The sequence below is a fragment of the Eleutherodactylus coqui genome, chromosome 2 (genome assembly GCF_035609145.1).
Source record: "Eleutherodactylus coqui strain aEleCoq1 chromosome 2, aEleCoq1.hap1, whole genome shotgun sequence".
Taxonomy (NCBI): Eukaryota; Metazoa; Chordata; class Amphibia; order Anura; family Eleutherodactylidae; genus Eleutherodactylus; species Eleutherodactylus coqui.
This window is the reverse complement of record NC_089838.1, coordinates 133,987,096-134,007,852: the sequence shown is the minus strand read 5'-3', so window position 1 is coordinate 134,007,852 and position 20,757 is coordinate 133,987,096. Positions and strand designations below refer to the sequence as shown.

Genomic DNA, 20,757 nt, shown 5'->3' with positions numbered 1-20,757 from the left:
GTAATGAGTTTAGCTCTGTTAGCCCAAAAGCAATAATCACAACTATGAGACTGTCAATTACTCTATAAAAACTCGTTATATCAGGTCATCCAATCTTTTTTTTTTTTTTTTTTCAAATTGAGCAGCGTTTTTCCAAAATGAGTCAAGTCCATTTTTACAGATTTGGCTCCTTATGATACAGTACAAATCCCTTCGCTTCTGTTTACAGGTCTACAGCGTGATATTTAAGCAGAGGGAGTTATTTCCTGGGGTCTAACCATTTTATTTAATGCTATCACAGCAAAAGACTTTTATGGAAAAGAGATTTTAAACCTGAAAAGCTATTCTGGGGAATTTGCAATACAAGGAACTTTTGTACAACAGCTCAACGATTGGGAAGCTTCCAACTTTAAAGAGTTGTGTGACTCCTATATGAAGCCTATGGCATCTATTGTATTAAGTTAACTCTTTGGCAATATCATATATTTTCATTTTTTTAGATTTCCTTGTAACTTGACTCGTTTTGGAAAAACACTCCTCAATTCCTTATGTCAATGCATTTATTGTCTTATCCCATTGAAGGTATGAAATCCATACACAAGGATAAAATGCCATTGATTACATCGCCGTTCTCTTAGCTTTGACTTGCAGTTGTAAAGATTGACTATTGGAATTAAACTTGGAAAAGCTTCTATTTGCTGGCCTTTTCCACCCCTGTCAGTAATGTTCAAATACCTGAATGCGGTTTGTACAGCAGCGGTGGGTCTTCTGCTGATGATGTAGAGCTTCGAAACACATTATTTAGCTGTGGGTTATGATTATATGTTTCCAACAGTACTTAGCAGTCATGCTTGACTTCCTAATAATGCTATAGTATAAATGCATGTTACTCCTGATTGAACATAGTTTTCTGCCTTTACAAAGTCTTCGGCTTTTTTTAGCAACAAGTATAACCCATATATTAGCCAAATGATATTGTTACTATAGTTGCAGTTTATTTTCAAAAGGGAAAAGGTTTAGGGCTTGAAGAATGCTATCTCGGCTTATTACCATATTAAATAATAGCAAAAGGTACTAACATGATGTCCTTCCAATGTGCTCTGATGAGTAAGTATACTCGCTAAGGCACATTACTCGAGCGAGTAGTGCCTTAGCCGAGTATCTCCCAGCTCGTCTCTAAAGATTCAGGGGCCGGCAGGGAGCGGGGAGCGGCGGGGGAGAGCGGGGAGGAACGGAGGGGAGATCTCCCCCCCCCCCCCTCCCCCCCCCCCGCAACTCACCTGTCACCGGTGCCGGCCCCCGAATCTTTAGGGACGAGTGGGGAGATACTCGGCTAAGGCACTACTCGCTCAAGTAATGTGCCTTAGTAAGTATACTCACTCATCTCTAGCTCTAGCCATAAATGGGTTAAATTTATTTTTTTTACTTTAAAAACATTGCTGATTTAGGGTTCTTATAGAATTACTGGAAAATATCAAACCATGTTTTATTGATAATTGTATACAATGTTAGAGCCCTTTAGATAACTGTTAAGTTGACCTTGCGTGGTCACTTGCCTTGTGTGTGACATTGCTATATAAAAGGCTGGTTGCACACAATGGGTTATTTTGGGGGAAAAGGCCAGTGTTTTGTAGCAGATTTCATGCAGGATTTTTAGGCAAAGCCAGAAATTGATCCAGTAGGAGGAAGAAGTATAAAACCTTCCTTTTATATTTCCGATATCTATGAATCCACTTCTGGCATTGGCTCAAATTGTGTCAAGAAATTCAGCTTTTTAAAGAAAAAAGACCCTTCTGTGAAACCACTCATACTGTACTTTTTTGAAATTTACGTAATACATGCTTTATGAGTAAGATTTGTATAGTATAGCATAAACTACGCCATTCTGACTAGTATTCTTTACAGAAGTGACCAACTGAATGTGGGAGACTATATCAAATGCGTGAATGGCATCAACCTTACGAAATTTCGTCATGATGAGATCATCAGCCTGCTGAAGAATGTTGGAGAACGAGTGGTTCTTGAAGTGGAGTATGAGCTTCCTCCTGTGTGTAAGTAATAGAAGTTCTACTTAATGATGTGGCCACTTTAAACATCACATGGGAAGTATGATTAGTCCAATTATTACCAATATATCTATTACAGATATATCCTAGTATAACGGTGGATCATTGTATTTAACTATCAGTTGGTTGTCTGAGATATATGTTGCATTTGATTATAAAATACTGTGGATACAGGCTGCAAGTGTGAACTAGTCTGAGGGTGCTTACGTCATGGAAAGCCGTTTATATCTGTGGTTATATTAGCACAGGACATTATACAAGGAGGTCAGTGCATAGGTATATAGTAAGCCATTGACGAGCATTTTCTACTCCAGTTTAGATGTTTTTTTCCTTGCAATTGGACCAAAAAGGAGAGAGCATTGCCTGAAGTGGAGCAGAGAGGACCCAGCTTTACCAGTATTATGTAGAGGGAATATACATGGGGTGGTTGAATAGGAATTTAGTGCAATAAAGTTTCAGCCAATAGCTGCAGAGCAGGAAGTCTTCCAGGTAAATTGTCAGCCACTAGCTGCAGAGCACAGATATCTGTGAAGGGCATGTTGCTTTAAAAACTACTCAAATGCAGTCCTATAGTATGTAGCCATTTTTCTATTACATGTGATGTTAAGGACCTTTAGTTCATACATTGTAGCACTTGAGAAACCAGAGTGGTCAAATTAATGGCCCTATGAGTTAATTGAACCTAGTATGTCCGTTTTACTAATTTAGGAAAAGTGGCCTGGCGTTTCACTTTTTAATTAATCTTCATGCTGAGCATGGCCACTGGGAATTAAGGGAATAAGTACTTTAATTAAACATGTATGTCCCCTAAAATGGTGCATGTAGATACTACAACTTGTGTTTTAAATAGCAAGACCCCATATTGCTGTGTTGTATTCAGTTCCAGAATGGGGAGATGAAAATTCCCAAACTTTGTTTGGTTCTGAAGGGAATGAAAAAATTTGCACTCCAAAAGGTAGCCAGAATGCAAAGAGACAAAAGTAGATAAGGGCCTAAATTGGCTTCATCCCTTCGGGATTAAATACTTTAACTTTAAGGGCTAGTCCAACATAATAATTGTTCCCTAACATAATAAACAGTCATATACTTACCTATCGCATGTCCCCACATTTCTGGTGCAGGCAGCTTCAGTCTCACCTGTGATGTCATGTTTACAGGCTGCAGCAGCCTGTGTACGTGATGTCACAAGCTGCTGCAGCCAATCACAGGCCTCCGCTTTCGAGGGCCGAGGTCTGTGATTGTCTCTAGCAGCTTATAAACATATACCGGACATGAAGGAAAGAGCTATATTGCAGGAGATATGGGGACCCAGGAGAGGTGAGTATATGACTGTTATTATTTTATGGCACAGGAAACATATTTTTAAGGAAAAACTTGGTCAGACAAGCGCTTTAACTTTTTTTTTCACCCTGCGATGTACCTAATTCAAACTGTTAGAGTGCAGGAGTTGTCTAATCGTCACATGTGGGTGCTGTCTGTATTACACTGCCGACACCTCACTCTACTGACCACGATCAGAGATGATCAGGAACAAAGCTAGAACAATAATATGCATCACTCTTGAGTCTCTGTATTTCAGGAGCCCAAGATGTCTATAAAGGACCTAGCCATATAGTTCGGCTGTGGTATAGAATATCTATCTAATAGCTGTAACCTATTTCTCTTTGCATCGTCAGGGTTGTTCTTGCGATCTGACACATATGCTAATCTAAGGATTCAGTGGTGCGCTGCCCTACAGGGTGTTTATGCTAAGTGCCTTTGTGAAGCGTTAATGATAATTCTTCAGGCACTGTACCTGTCTATAAATGGATATGTTGGTGCTTATTTCCAAATTTGAGAATTTGTCTTCCTTCCTCCTGTTCTCCTGTGCTGCTTTTTATGCAGAACAAGTGACCTCAGCCCACATCTCCCGCTCGGCTTCTGTTCCTATGTGTGTTTTCTTTAATTATTTAGAGGCAAGGGCTGAGCTGTGCAAGCTTTTCCGCCATTTGATGTTTTCATTTCACCAGCCGCAGGAAGCAAAGCCAGTGTTTCGTCTTGTAAATGAAGCATGAAAATCTAAATACTATATGCTTCAAGCTCTTATTTATTGCATGTCTGCATAGGCTTAACACGGACTTCTTTCTCCGGGTATTTTCCTTCTTTCACTACCAATAAAGCCCATGGTGCTGGCTAATAAGTTGCTTTATTGTTCTCTATCAAAGTGCTCTAAACATTTTATATACCTGTCTTACGATGCACTAGATCTTCGTTGTTACCTTATCTGAATGGCTTCATATATTTAAAGTGATCTTCTAGTATCTGGACAACATTTTGTCCTGGGACGGGAGGCAGCCGTTTTATTACCTGCTGTTGGTTTTCTGTGCTAATACCCTTCTGACCTGCCGGTTCCGGGTCCTATTTTTGGCCAACGCAATCTTCAGGCTACCTAATCTCCACAGTGCATTGGTAGTGTTAGCTGCTATACTTCATTAGTAATCTGTCTAATTGGTCAGCTTGGGTAATGTGCTCATTCCTGGCCAATCGGAGAGCAGTGCACATTATGCATGCGGAATCCGGCTCTGCCAGCAGTGGCGTCCGTGTGTACATGCTTGCTTTCTATTTCTTCTGTACTGCGGATGGTTCGCACGGCGAGCCATCGGACAAGCACAGTGCAGATTATTTTTTAAACTCCTGCTTTTCCCGCGTCATCGCTGGGAATCGACGACCTTTCCGCAATGAAAGCTGTCAGTGTGAAATCCACACAAAAATGGAGCATGCGTGATTTTTCCTCCGCTTGCGGAAACCGCAATTGGTCTCTGCAAGTGTGCAGGAAGAGTCGATTTTCCGATAGCATGCTATGGGCGCTATTTGCTGCAGATCCGCGGTGCAGACGCCTGCCGTGGATTCCGTGTTTATTGAGGTGGCCATCTTGGCTATAGAGCTGCTCATCTGTGAACAGCAGTTCAGAGACTTGCTTTACAGCAGCCATAGGGCACCTGCACACAAGTGGAAATTACGTGGCGGGATTTCCGCCGCTGGAAGCCTGCATAGGATTGCGTTAACAAACGCAATCCTATGCAGACGGCCGCGGTTTGGCCGCACGAAATTTCGTGCGGCAAACAAACCACTGCATGTTCTATTTCTATGCGGGGCTCGCAGACGCGGGTGAGTACGTGCTGGTTTCTGCAGGCGCTCGGGTCGGGTCTCGCCGCGGGATCCGACCCGCCCGTCTGCAGGCGGCCATATGGCCATAAAAACAGCAATGTGTGTTTGTGGACATGCTCTGTGACCTATGCAGGAAGAAGAGCTGTCCCTATCACACATTGTCAATGGTGGATTCTGTGCTCTCTGCCTCCAGCTTTAGAATACAGCGGTTACTTTTAATCGCACTTGTAATGCAATATAGTGAACATGGAAATTAAAAAAAAAAAACTTTAAAAATAAACCTCTGAACAATAGATCACTTTCTGATGATTTGATGATTTGCTGACCAGCGTGTACATGATTCATGATGTCAATTGGTCAAATTCAAAGTTTAATTTTAGTAGTGAGCAGTCAGCACAGTGACTGAAGTGTTCAATGTATTGAGTTATAGAAAATGTAGTGTAGAGTAGCAGGTAAGTCAGTTACCACATTCAATAGGGGTATGAGGACAGTAGACACTGGTTTTGCTTTTTTCCCTTTGCTGAGAGTTAATTTGTATTTTTGTTAAAAGAATTACAAAAATCTACTTGTTTTACTCATATAGCTATGAAACAACTATCTGTCTTACCTGAAATCTGCCTGTATGGAGCTAGCTCTGGTGATTAGCAGTCTGGGAAGTATTGTAAAGTACAACAGGAAAAATTATATTTTCCCACTCCAAAATAAGCGCTGATATCGGCCGGTGGTGAATACGACGTGGCCTAAATTTTTAAGAATGACAAGGTTTTTGTGCCCAAGGAGCTATCGTATTTCAAATTGTCCCTTTACTAAAATGGAATTTTAAAATATCACTTTAGTAAGTTTATAAATTGTTATTTTGTAGAAATCCGTTTATTTTCCATAAGTGTAATTGGATTATTATAAACAGCAATTATAGAATGGCTAGATGTTTTGCTCCCGTTAGTAAAGTAGCACGGCTGCAGGGAATTTCTAATTTGTCCTAACAGTCGGCTGAATTTGAGCAATTTTGCCTGCTGATGGGTTGGCAGGGAAGGTGCAGGGAGTCGGATTTCCCTGAAAATGATGAATTCACTTCCAGCCCTAAAATGACTGATTACATTGTAACAACTATATTAGGGAATCGCTCCACCCCAGTCAGGAACTGTCATATTACCGGCACTCCTCTATCCTTAGTCAGACTGTTAGGAATGGAAATATTACACATGCTTCAGAGATTTTCTCTTTTGGTATCCTCTCAATAAATTCATCTTGAACAGTTTTATATTACATACTCATGTTTTTCTCTGGGGTGTTTCCAGAAGAAGCAGCTGAAATAACTAACATTCTTATCATGAACTATATTCTATCAAGTGAAACGGCAGGAAAAGCTGCAGAATAATGCTCTCGAGATTCAAAGATATTACTATTCTAGTCAGGGTGTTCTCATCTCAATTATTGTCATTCCCGATGCATTAAAAGTGTTCATCTATAAATCACAAGTTTAATTTAGTCCCTAGTTTGCCGTAACCCACCATTAGCTGATTTAGCCGTGCGTGTATATTCTGGGCTTATATACTGCTGGAATGTGTGCAAACAGGTGTCTTTGGTGGCCAGTTCCAGAACGGAGATGTCTGCGTCATTCCCCTTCACACAAGTGTTCCAGCAACCTAAGACGAATTACAGAGTTTGAAGGGAACTGCCATAAACTATAAGCACCATAAACTAAGTGCTGGTTCTTATCGGTTAGGTGGCGTGGAGTCCGGGTAGCTGTCTCATTCTTACCTATTTCCCCATTCTGGCGGTGTGCCCAGGCAAATCAGCACACACAGCCGGCGTGACTCTTTTCGGAAGGCTGTGCACACGCATTCACTTATAGATGATTGGGAATGAATGTGCGCAGCCTTCTGTAGAGCTGGTGAATGTAGACAATGAAAGTCTATGGACTTCGTTTAGCCTGTGAGTGGACACTGCGTATAATATGCAGGAGAAATAAATCGCAGCATGCTCTATTTCTCGGCGTATCATATGCAGCCTTTGAAGGCCTGCGTACTAAACGCTGTCCATTTGCAGGCATTTTAAAATAGCAGAGTTTCAATACGTAGCCCTGCTCTTCACATAGTGGGGAATTTGAAGAAAGAAAGATGTCAGAGTCTCGGGCATGCCAATCGTGGGTCCGTATGCGATCTCTACCGGCAGAGCATATGAGCTGCGTTGCATACAATGCTGCGGGATGCTTGCAGCATTGTACGCATATACCCGTGTGAATGAGCCCTAAGAGACACAGCACCCCGGACTCCTTGTCACGTAAACTATAAGCACCATAGTATATGCTACTTATAGTTGATGACAGATTCCCTTTAAGATGACTATGTATTATACGTAAGAGTCCTAGAGATGGTCAGAAGAGGAATGACATGGAGTAATTATCCCGCAATTGATAACCCACTTTAAGCTCTAATGGCCAACCAATTTTTCAGTTTTTCTAATTGTCACATTCTGTTGATACGGTTATATAAGGCTTTATTGTTTTGTGAGATAAGTTATGGTTTTTTTTGTGTGGGTGGGGGGGTTAGAGTGGAAACCTTGAATAATGGTAATATTCTCCAATTCATTGCCAGGGATTAGTGCCACCACCAGGTCAAAGTGGACCCTCCTGTCAGTGCAGACTAGCAGGGACAATACGGATTCTTCACATTGGAACTCTCTGCCAGAATAAGGTGTCGTGCTGAATTAACTAAGAGTTCAAAAGGTTCCTAGACGTCTTTCCTGAGAGCATTGATGCAAGATTTCTGGAAATGATTTTTTGACCCAGAGATTTTCTCCGGTTGCCAGATTTGGAGTCGGGAAGGAGTTTTTCCCTGGTGTCTATGCTTATAAGCTTGACCATCATTTACTTTCTTCTAGCTCATATTCAAACAAGACCTTGTGCTGCAGTTTTCTGTAGCACTTTCTATATTCACAAATTCTATTTGAAAACAATGTATTTGACTTTTTAGAGCTGCTGCACTCACTCCTCTATCAATTGTGGTGTTGCAGAATTAGGCTGAACACACGGCAGAAACACTGCAGAATTTCCACTGCAGGATTCACTTTGGAAATTCTGCAGCATTTAAAGTACAAGCCATGAGGAGGAGATTTCTACAATTTCCTTCACATGCAGGAGAAAATTTCCACCAGGAATCTGCAGCATTTTTTTTATTACACACACACTGTGCTGTACATTAGAGCATCATGTAGGAGATTTCTAAAATCTGCTGATTCAGGGTAATAAATATTGAGATTTGTTTCTCTGATAACTCCGGCTCTCGTGAAGAAAAAACTAGTTTCAAATTTGAAAGTCTGCATCTAAATTTCACCTCCACTCTGCTTTAATTCCTGTGGAACACCTAAAGGGTTAACAAACCTCCTAAATGTGGTTTGGAATACTTTTGAAGGGTGCAGTTTTAATGATGGGGTGAATTATAGAGGCTTTCTAATATACAGGTCCATCAAACCCACTTCAAAACTATACGGGTTCCTGAAAAACAGAGTTTAGGAATGTTCTTCCAAATTAGAAAAATTCCTGCTATACTTAAGCCTTGTAAAATCCAGAAAGAATAAAAAGGAGAGTTAAGAAATTATGCTGACATAACGTGGAGAAATGATAAACGTAGGAAGCTGAAATTGTCAAAATGATAATTTTTCCAAATTTTCTATAATTGGCTTCCTATAGAAATTGGAGAAACTTTCATGTTATCTGTAGCAGCACATGTACAGGAGTAGTACTGGATATTCATGACTGCAGGCTAGCCACACCCACACCGCACGCAAGTCATTGATCATTTGTTCTCTGGGCTGGTGTGCTGGTGCTGTGAGCTGATTTCTGCAATGGGAAGTTTGCCTGCAATACCAAGTTGAGCCACTGCAGTGACAGTGGAGCCGTTTGCTTCTTGCAGAAATTAGCTCACTGCACCAGCCCGGAAAACAACTGATTGGTGGAGGTCCCTGGAGATGGATCCCCGCCAATTAACTATTGATGAGGTGCCCTGCAAATAGGACATTAATAGTTTACAGTTTACAGCATTGTTTTATGTTTCTTCTAACTCTTCAACAATTGTAGAATTTTTTTTATTATAATGCATTTAAATACTTAATATTTAACAAGTCCATAACATGATTATCGCAATACCTCCCTGCGGGCCTTTATTAGTTTTGGGGCTATACCTTAAAACCAGAGCCCTGTGAGAGCTGATGATCAGGGTACAAAGTGAATCATTGCTGCCGGATGATGCTCTGGGTCACAGACACCCCCCACCCCTTTCCCCCAATCATTGACTATTGAAGATTAGTGGGCATCCTAAGGTCACATCCTGAAAAATCCATACTTACCTTACTTTTGATGCATCAGATTAACCACCATGTTCAACGATTGTTGACTCTTAATGGAACTTCATCCATAAAGGGGAGACATAAAATTGATTTACAACCACTCTGCCCTTACTGATTGCTGCTGACCAGGATCTGTTACTGCTCCAGCTAATCACTGGCCACAGCAATAGCTATCTATAACCAGTGATTGGCTGTAGCAGTCACATGGCCTGGTCAGCAGCAACCAGAAAGAACAGAGTGGTTATGAGGCAATTTTAAGTCTTCAGAATACCCCTTGGATTCCATGTTTCTGGGGCAGATTATTGCAATGAGATAATACTTAATTCTTTAGGCCCCTTGAATATGTTTAGTGTCTATTCTAAGTAGTCTTGTGCTTTAATTCCTTTCTGCCTAGGTTACAAGGAGGACTGCATAGGCATCATTTTTCTTTGTTTCTTTCCATTAACATAGCTTAGATGCATCATATGAAATCTAAAGAATATGAATGTGGCAGCCTCTGACAGGCGGCCGCAGGAACAATTCTAAATACAGTATAAATCTCTCCAAAACCATCCCTTCTTTTATGAGCAGCCATATTACCTGGAACCCTCTGCCCCTTCAAACGGGGAAGCTGTGCATACTTATTTTGTGTGATACGAGAGCAGATAAAATTATACATACATTGTTTTTACTCTGCTGCTTCAAAACGAGCAAAGAATTTGTCATGGCCAGAGGGGCTAGTGTGTTGCTGCATATTAATGTCCATCAGGGAGCATGCTCAGATAGTACTAGCTAATGTTTAGCTGTGCCTGGATAGAGTAAAAGGCAGGCAAATAATTACTACCACATGGGAATTAAAGCTGAGTACTATTGCAACAGTCTCTACGTAGTAAGGGCTTATTCAGACGACCGTATATCGTCCTCCGCTCTCGTCCCGCCTCTCCCCATTGCAAATAGTGCCGAGGGGTGGAGAGGAGGCAGAGAGGGGGGCGGGAGCTCAGAGCACTGCTCCAGGCTCTTCCAGCCTCCTCCCCCTGCAAAGAGGGATGCCGTATATCGGCCGGCGTGAATACATGGCCGATATATGGTCGTCTAAATAAGTCCTAACATAGTATATAAGGCTTGAAAAGACATATAGCTTAAAATAGACATCTAGTTCAGCATATTATCCTGCCCCCTCCCCCCCAATGTTGAGCCAAAGGAAGGGACAAAAACCCCAATGGGGTGGAATTCAATTTTCCTCATTTAAAAGATAAAATTCCTTCCTAACGACAATCTTGCAATCCAATAATCCCCGGATCAACAACTCTACTCAAGTAAAGGCCCATTTAGACACCATGAATATTGTTCAAAATTGCGATAATAGTTTTGTGTATTTACACGGCAAGATGATCGCTCAAAATTCGCTCACACAGCAGTTTGAGTGACGGTTTTGAGCATTCACTTTGCATAAGCTCGTAAGTAGCTAATTGAGAGTTTATTAGTGTGTAAATGATGGCTCCCGCTGTATGAAAAAGACAGCCGGAGCACTGTCTTCTGTATACAACTGCTGTGTTCTCAGAGCGCTTAGCTGGTATACAGCTGAGCGCTCCGAGTGGGGTATGCAGAAGAAAGCTGGAGCACTGTCTTCTGTATACAGCTGCTGTATCCAGCTGAATGCTCTGAGCGGGGTATGCAGAAGACAGCTGGAGCACTGTCTTCTGTATCCAGCTGCTGTATCCAGCTGAGTGCTCTGAGCAGGGTATGCAGAAGACAGCTGGATTGCTGTCTTCTTGATACAGCTCCTTTTTTCTTCGTGCTTTCAGCTGGTGTCCTGCTGAGACCTGCCAGCGGGATACCAGCTGAGAAAATCTTATGAGCCCTGTTGGCTGGAATATCAGCCTGCACCGCTGATAAGAGTCATCGCTCATTTCTAGAAAACTAGAAGTGAGCGCTGAACGAACACTGCATGATGGCCGCGTGTTTAGGCGCAACGGCTATCTCTTTGGCTTTTGAGCGAATTTTGAGAGATAATTGTTGTCTAAATGGGCCCTAATAAGTGACTATAACATGTGATATTGTAACGCTCAAAGGCATCCAGGCTCCTCTTAAACTCTTTATCGAATTTGCCATCACCATGTCGTCAGGGAGAGAGACCCACATTCTCACTGCTCTTACAGTAAAGAACCCCCTTCTATGTTGGTGCAGAAACCTTCTTTCCTGTAGACATAGAGAATTCCTCCTTCTTTCAGTCCCGGTCCTGTCTGATAATGACCAAACACTTGGTCGAAACATTGCTGACTTTTTTAGGAGATTATGGAGTAATAAAGTTTTTTTTTATCTAAAAATCTGCATCTTCCTGCTGTCACACAATCTTTATTTAGGATGACTGTTGCTGGGTTTATAGTCCAGACCCTTTTAGTGTGGCGAGCACCCTGGTCTAGAGACCTCCTCACCTTGGTGGTTTTTTTCACTTCCAAGTGCTGCTTACTAGTCCTGGGTATAATAAGATGATGGGAGAGATCCCTGTATCATCCCCTGATGTATTTATATATAGTTATTATGTCGCCCCTCAGCCGTGTTTTTTTAAAAAATCTAAATTAAATAACCCCAATTTTGATAACCTCTCTGGGTATTGTAGTCCTTCCATTCCGTTTGTTACTTTAGTTGCATGTACAGTAATAGGCAGCCATATGAGGGGTATGCATCAAACGCGTTTTATGGTTTTATATTATGCTGACAGGACTCTTAGTTTTCAAATGACGTCCATTATGCAGATGAAAATTTACTATATAATCAGCAAGATGAGAGAGACAGATAAAATGCATTTGCAAAGAGCTTCGTCTCTGCTGCCAGGGATGGGGTCTTGTTAAGTATATATAGAATAGAGGGTTTGAAGTTATAATTTTGTACTTGTCATCATTCCAAGGTCTATATCCAGCTGAAGTTCTGCATCTCATCCTCTAGAAGTAGAGCACAAGTGAGAGATAGAGTAGAATTCACTTACGTGTTCTAACAACTTTGTTTGCTAAATGCCAAAATATGTCTGGTCAATATCACCCGAGTCATTATAGCATGATTCATAAATGGGAGGTTATTGTGTTTGATTACATTTTAGACCTAGTCAAGCCAAAACATAAATCCATTTTAGACAGATTCTTTTAAAGGACCACTCTGGTGATTTTTTTTTTCATTCATCATGTAGTTTTCCCCTTAGGATATATAAATCAAGCTAGTATTACCTTGGTTAGTCATTCCTTTTTATCTGAAACGCCTGGCCTCTTTCTCCTCAGGTGGTCAAGTGATCTAAAATGTGACCAGCTCAGATTTACTCGGGTTTATGTATTCTCAAACTAGTCAGTTAGCATAACTCCTCTGTGATGCTTTTACATGGAGTGTAACACACTTGCTCTTCAGAGGGGGGGCACAGACACTCCTATCACAGTTATTGCTGATAATCACAAAGCTCCTGCCACACAGGTATAATAGAGGAGATCACCACTCATCCTCCGGTGTGATGATGCATCATGGGAGTAATCGCAAAGAGCAGTGAAAGTGAAAGCATAAATCTCAGTATCACGATGGTGCCTGTTAAGCATCAGTCAGGTGGCTGCACTGTATGCAATTGATTGCAATGTACATCGGAGACATCCAGAGTGTGACAGACAAGCAGGTAAAGGATGTAGGGATAGAAAATGTGTTTTTGCTGGAGTGGCCCTTGAAATTAAAAGGTTTGTACAGGACAGGAAAATGAGTAGGTAGAATGGTCAAATACATTGGGTACTGTTGCATCTACTTCTTGCACAGTAAGACTGTAAATCATGCAAACAGTTGTCCCTTCTCTCTTTCCTCCACTGGTCATATAGTTCAGTGCAGGTATAGTAAGTTACAAGTGAACTTCCTCAGAGACCAAGAGAAGTGTGGAATGTGGGGCAAGCAAGTTGTTACTGTGGTTGGTACTTAAGGGGTACTGTGGTGAGCACTGAAGGTAGCATTGACCTAATACTCATAGGAGCGCTCTGTATGAAACCACTGGGTACCGTAAAGGACATTGATGGAGACATTGTGACTGACACTCATAAGGGGCATTGTGGCAAGGCACTGATGTGGGAACACTTTGGCTGTCTTGTATTGGTTTGAACACACTTAAACATGGCACTGATATGGAGGCACTATGGCCAAGTGGTTTATGGGGGCACTTCCTAACATTTTTAAGCATGCACTGTATTGTCATTGAGCCATTGTGTCTGGCACCGTTATAGTACATTGTATCTAAAACTCTGATGAAAGAACTGTGTCTAAAGTTGGACATACACATCAGAACGCCTTGGCAATCTCCAACTGCCCCATTTGCAGGCACTTTTGGATTAGCAGAGCATGCACAGTTATTTCAGTAGGGAGAGAGAGAGATAAGCCAGACACCTTAGGCAATGCTCATCGCCCAGAAATGTTGAAATCCAACATGCCTGATTTTTCTTTTCCTCATGGCAAATATTAATGGACAGTCAAGCTGCCCCCTCAGTGGGTTCTAATAGAATGTCTCTAATATGTATTATTATATAACACTGGAGGGTTTACTCTGTAGAATAACTGCCATTTCCAATATTGCTGACATAGTAGGGGCAATGCATTATACCAGGTTTGCCTTGGGCACCACAAAATCTTGTCCTAAGCTCCAAAGAGAATTTTGATACAGCATCAAATATATTTGCCATTTTCGGAAGTGTTTCCAAGCTGGTAGCCCTCTATCTGAACTTGGAGAACGTTGTTAGTGGCTGATACGGTCATTGAAAAGATTTTGCGCTTATTACGTGTTAGTCTACTGTAAAAGATATGGAAATGGTCTAAATAATTGTCTAGCTAGAAATGAAAGTAAACTATGCCCAAATAGTAAGTAAAACACTTTCTTCACGTGACACCACACAGTTTGTATCAGGCTAGTTTTGTGGCTACAGCCACATCTCCAGGTACTAGACACTGGTGGTCAATAAGAAGTCTATTGCTGTATTTCACATTGCGGATGCAAAAGGCTATTCACTGCTTTGCCAGATCCTGCCAATGGCAGTCTGTATTTCAGGATGTTACTATGTATTGGCGATACATTCAGTTGGTCTGTGGTTATCCCTTGGACACATTTTCTAACGTGTACAATAATAATACTCTAAGGCTATACTGATTAATAATCACATTTGGCTAATTAGTAAATTTAACCATTATGCACTATTGAGTATTGTGCCAATAAAAGTGATTTATGCAATTATCATTCATCAATCTTATTGTCATGTATGGAGTTCTGAACATTCCGCTACCTAACATAATTATTATGTCCAAGCTCCGCAGGCAGCCAAGCTTGTTAGAGCACCGTATAATGCCAAATATATTAGTGCCTTGTCTGACACAAGGTGTAATTGTACTGGTTTTAAATCCAATAGGGATGGTGCCAGAGGCGTAACGTGAAGCTTCTGTGCCCAATTGCAAAACCTGTAATAGGGCCCCCAACTATAATGCTTTTTCTCATAGTACTGGGCTCCCTATATGGAGAAGAGAGGCCTTATGGGCCCCCTAAGGCTCCTGGGCCCGGATGCAACTGCATCCTCTGCATTCCCTATGGTTACACTGGTGGATGGTGCCAAATAAAATAGCATTGGTAAGAATGGTCAGGTACTTACCAAATTGTATTCTTGTTCTGTACAGAAATTAGCCTTAATGATACACAATGAGTTAATGTCATTAAATTAATGCGGCACACATCTTTCCACATTTAGGCACTTGGTATACTAGGTTCCCTGCAGAAAGGGAGTTAGGCTGGATTAACACGAGCGTTAGCGTCTTTACGCACACATTTGCAAAGCATTTTTGTGGAATGTTTATTGCATTTTTGCACGTATTTCTGCGTATTTTGCTAAATGTTTTGCGCGTGCAAGTCGAGTGCCAAAAAATACATCCGGATGCCCCCAGCCATTGAAATGGCGAATTAATTTAATGAGCGCAGATGTGTTTTTTTCCTGCGCAAATGCAGGAGCATGCTGCTTAATATTTTATGTGGGCCAAAAACGCACTTGTAAAGTAACCTATTGAAACCAATGGGTTCTGTTTTCTGAGTATTGTGCGCGCAAGATTTTCATGCGCAAAATAGGTCGTGTGAATCCGGCCGTACTCAAGCTTTGATTAAAAGAAGGCATGGAATAAGAAACCATTCTTAATTCTTCCAGCCAATTCGATCTATGGTCCTTCTGGTCTGAATCAAGTGCATTCAGAGCATTGTCATGCTAATTGTGACTCATTGCCGGATCCATCACTGTGACAAAGCAATGAAGTGACAGCAGATGAGTCGATTACTTCATCTACCTCCAAAGACGTTAACTTACCTCCTGAAACATACTGCTGACTGTGTGGAAGCCAATAGTAATGGGCTTTGTGGGTGTGTTAAACCTCGCTTTTGTTCTTCCAACAGTCAATCACATAATCATGCACATACTTACGACTTTGCGCATTTCTGCACCCACCTGAGCAATTAATCATTGAATCTAAACCATGCCAAACGAGCAAGCGAAATGATGAGAGATCTAAACGATTATACGTGTAAACAGTCATCATTTGAAAGTTGTTCACTCGGGCAAACGATAGATCGCTCCCGTGTAAGAGAAACTCTGACTTGTCTTAAAAATGTGTAGAAATCACAGTGGGCCATGTCTCCCAACTGACTCCGCAAGACGTGGCCTTGTTGTCCATAGCAATGAGAATCTGCGTATAAATTGAGAGTGAAGGCTAGATGATTAACTCTGGTGACTATGGCCAGGAGTTTACTGATGACGCTTTATAGGATAAGGCCCAATGTGTCATGCTCTGTATATTGTATACCGTGCTTTAGTAGGACTGAACACCTCATAGTATATACCTAAACCAGCAACTAAGAATAATTATGCAAATTTTGGATCATTATGCTGATAGATTACAAGCATCGTTTTTTAATTGGGTTAAGCAGGGGTTTTTTTGGAGTAGTAAAAAGGTCAACTAGAATTATCTTGCTACTGATGGAAAGGTCACTGAATAATGTATCACTGCACAGTCAGTCCACTTCTCTTCTTTATTAAAAAATGACAAAAACTCCCTGCTTCCCTCGACAAATGTATTCAGTTCTACACACAGTACAGTACGATGCACAGTTATGGTGGAAGATATCTTTGGGCAGTGTAATGATATCCTAGCAGAATTTTGAGTTAAATCCTGCTGGTTTCCCACATCACCATGATTGAGCCTTCCTTATTGGCATAACCACTAAATGTTATCAAAGCCCACAATAATGGCTCATTAGCTGCTGTCAATGTACAGTCTGGAATATAGGGCAACAAACTGAAATCATTTAGGGTGGAAAAATTAAAAATAAATAATGTGGTGGCATAAATATGAACACACTTAAACTACTACTCTGTTAATTTATCCTTTGACTACACATCTCGTGTGTAGCGCCCTCTTCAGGTCAAATGTTAGATCTTCAATGGGATTCAGGTCTGGATTCTGGCTGGGCCATTCCAAAACTTTGCTCTCCTTTTGATGTGGCTGTTCTTTTGCTGGTTTGGAGGGATGCTTTGGGTCATGCTGAAAGGTGAAATTCCTCCTCATCTTCAGCTTTTTAGCAGAGGCCTGAAGGTTTTGTGCCAAAATCGACAGATATTTGGAACTGTTCATATTTCCCTCCACCTTGACTAAAGCCCCAGCAGCAGAAAACCAGCCCCAAAGCATAATGCTGCCTCCACCATCCTCACTGCGGGTCTGGTGATCCTTTGGTGATGCGCAGTGTTGGCTTTGTGCCAAACATTGCTTTTGAAATTATGGCCAAAAAGTTCCCCTCAGTCTCATCAGACCAGAACATGTTCTCCATTGTACTTTTAGCAGACTTTATGTAGGTTTTGGCAATACATATTCAGGCTTGAATGTTTTTCTTTGTTAGAAAAGGCTTATGTCTGCCCACCCTACCCCACAGCCCAGATATATGAAGAATATGGGAGATGGTTGTCCTATGCACGACACAACCAGGAATTGCCAGAAATTTCTGCAGCTCCTTTAATGTTGCTGTAAGCCTCTTATGAGCCTCCCATGTTAATTTTCTTGTGACCTTTCCATCGCTTTTTGAGTGATGTCCAGTTCTCGGTAATGTCACTGTTGTGCCAAATTTAATTTACTTCTTGATGACGTCTTCGCTGTGTTCCATGGTACATGTAATGCTTAGGAAATGTATTGGCACCCTTCTCCTGCCTGATACCTTTCAGCAATCAGATTCCTTTGATGTGCTGTAAGCTCTTTATGGCTTTTCCTGAAAAATGCAACAAAAAGGAAAATCCTACTAGAAGAGCTGAACTCTATATGGGGTAACCAGAATCCCTGTAAATAATGGCAGCAGAGTGCTGACTACTTTTTACCATGAGCTTAAATGTGATTGGACAACCACAACCCCAAGTATGTAAGCACATTATTTTAGTTTTGTTCTTATTTTCCCATCCTAAAATATTTCAGCTTGTTTTTACCGTAATTGGAATTGTACTGATAGTTATGGGTCACGTTGAAGGTGGAAATAAATCTGAAATGATTCATCTTTGTCAGATTTTTAACATGACAAAAACCTGGCATTTTAAGAAGGATGTGTAGACTTTTTTTATATCCACTGTCTAGTCTGTAATGTGTAAAGACTTATTCTCGTTCAATATTGTTTTGAATCCTGTGTAGGTTGTATATGTGTAGAAGGAATAATGTGTAGAAGGAATAATTAAAATCATGTCTTCTATTTAGTGAGTTTGTAAGGTCATCTTCTGTATCCTAGTACATTCCGTCAACATCCTATTGCTTGGAACTCTGTGAGAAGTCAATGTCAAATTCAGATGTTCACACTCCAGTACAAGTACATTTTTCCATTCCTGCCCCCTCACCTGATTGCCTGTCACACTCTGCAGGTCTCCTGTATTTATTGCAGTCACTTCCTAGAAGTGCAGCCTCCTGTCTGGTACTTATCTAAAAATCAAGATGGTGTTTGATTTCTCCTTGATTTTTCTTTCCCTGTACAGTTAGTCCCCGACTTGCGAACAGGTTCCGTTCCAGGAGCCCGTTCGCAAGTCCGTTTTGTTCGCAAGTCGAACAAATGGTTGTATGGAGGGGATCGCGGGTGGATCCCGCTCCATACAACGTCGGGTGTCGGCTGTTCTTACAGCGGGCACCCGGCGGCAGCAGTTACGACGAGCCGTGGCGCTTGTCGGAACTGTTAACACTTTAAATACCGCTCTGACAGCGGTATTTAAAGTGTTAACAGTTCCGCCGAGCGGCGCAGCTCATCGGAACTGCTGCCGCCGGGTGCCCGCTGTAAGAAACAGCCTGCACCCGACGTTCAGGGGGCCCGTACAGCATCCCATGATGAGATCGCGGGACGCTGTGTGGTTGCTAGGCAGCCGGGGACCTCCTGAAAGGGCCCAGGGCTGCCTATGCAGAGTGCTCATCAAGCGCACGGCTTGATAGGCGCTCTGCATAGACAGCCCTAGGGCCTTTCAGAAGGCCCCCGGCTGCCTAGCAACAGCGATGTGACCGGACAGGCTTCTATCAGGCTTGATAGAAGCCTGTCCGGTCCCTGCACAGTATGATGTAATGCCATAGCATTACATCATACTGTGCTGTACAGATAGTTCGTATCTAGCGAAATTCGTAAGTCGAATGTTCGCAAGTCGGGGACTATCTGTATTGTCCTAGCAATACCATGATGTGTCAATACAGCATCACGTAATCATCTAGAGCCTGTACAATCTCTGCCTGCTGGGAGGACAGTGTAATTATCCTTACATTCTGTCTGCACCTAAATAAGCTAAAGACCATAGGTTTACGGTTCAGAATTACCTGTGATTCACTTCACTATAACTGTGGGACAAGAGCCTTCAGTCAGTACCTGTGATAGGAATTTCTACCACCCCCTGTGTTACAGTCCGTGAAATTTTATCATACAGGAAGTTTAGTAATGTAGTGACTTTTTGAGAGAAAAGAAAACCAAGGAATTCCCAGGTGGTCGCAGTGAGATCACATGACTACCTATGGAAAGGGACTCCAGCAAGTTTCAGATAGAAAGCAATAACTGAGGAAAATAATACGTTATACTGTGGAACTAGTTACATAATGAATGAAAAAAATGTCACTGGAGTGTCTTCTGAACTTTTTATTGAAAATCAATGTTGCACTATTCTAAATATTAAAGTAAATGATTTATTTTTTTGTGTGAACCCATTTTTTACTGTATAGACCTATATCAGTGATGGCAAACCTTTGTGACTGAGTGCTCAAGCTGCAACCCAAAAACCACTTATTTATTGCAAAGTGCCAACACATCAGGGGTCGGGGCTTATCACGATGTATGATTCTACCTCTGCCAGTCTCAAAAGGACAGGGTCATTTCAAAATAGACAGGGGGGAAAGCTTTTTTTTTTTATCCTAGCTAACGTGATTGTTCTCAGTGAGAGAAAGCAGGTAATCTTGTAGATATGATACATTTTAATGGCCAACGAAAAATACATGATGTTATAGGGAGCTTTCGGGAATATCTCGCCCCCTTCATCAGGCTAATGAATGAAACTAGTTTGGATGGCACCTAATTATAACATACAGATGCAGAGGGGAGGAGAACACATTACTCTTGATCTAAATAAATGTTCACACACAGAAATTTGAGACTGTTTTGCACTCAAAACCTAAAAAGACAGATAAACTAAGCCGAGACATAAATCGTAAATTAGTCCACTGAGCTCAGGACAGTTTTATGATGTGTTTCCTAGTTGAAGCACTTGAATACCATTGGTGCAGATTTTGACTGGAAATAAGCTGCATATCTACAGCTGATTTTATACTATGCAGTGCTCCCCCTCATCTCCTCCGTAGGCTTCTTGCTGTCAGTGCTCCCCGGCTTCTGGTTTCCAGCGGTTTGTGATGGCCTCACCTGTCCAGCATCACCTGACCAGCAGCACCACTCCTGACTTAGGCTGCTGGGAAACCAGATGCCGTTGAGCGCTGACAGCGGGAAAGAGGTGAGGGGGAGCACCGCACAGTATGAAATCATATACAGATACACGGCAGATTTTCAGTCAAAATCCGCACCAATGCAGACATTCCGCAGCATTTCTGCCACATGTAAACATGCTCTAAGTTAGTTTGAGGTACACTGCCACATGCACAATGGCCTCAGTAATAATAGCGCTCCCTATTTTAGCACCAGTAGTAATACTAAAAACCCATA

The 20,757-nt window shown here is 41.7% G+C and overlaps 1 protein-coding gene across 12 annotated transcripts in view; it reads left to right on the top strand.

Annotated features, from left to right (window-relative positions):
• The window catches only part of GRIP1 (glutamate receptor interacting protein 1), a 447,093-nt gene that overhangs the window by 334,592 nt on the left and 91,744 nt on the right, over positions 1-20,757 (top strand). For 10 of the 12 annotated variants that reach the window (XM_066591593.1, XM_066591598.1, XM_066591596.1 and 7 more), the window contains exon 4: positions 1,885-2,030. The exons of the other annotated variants lie outside the window; for them this stretch is intronic. In XM_066591593.1, coding sequence (XP_066447690.1) covers positions 1,885-2,030 — 146 coding nt within the window. The remainder of the gene's footprint in view (positions 1-1,884; positions 2,031-20,757) is intronic. 12 annotated transcript variants of the gene reach the window in all.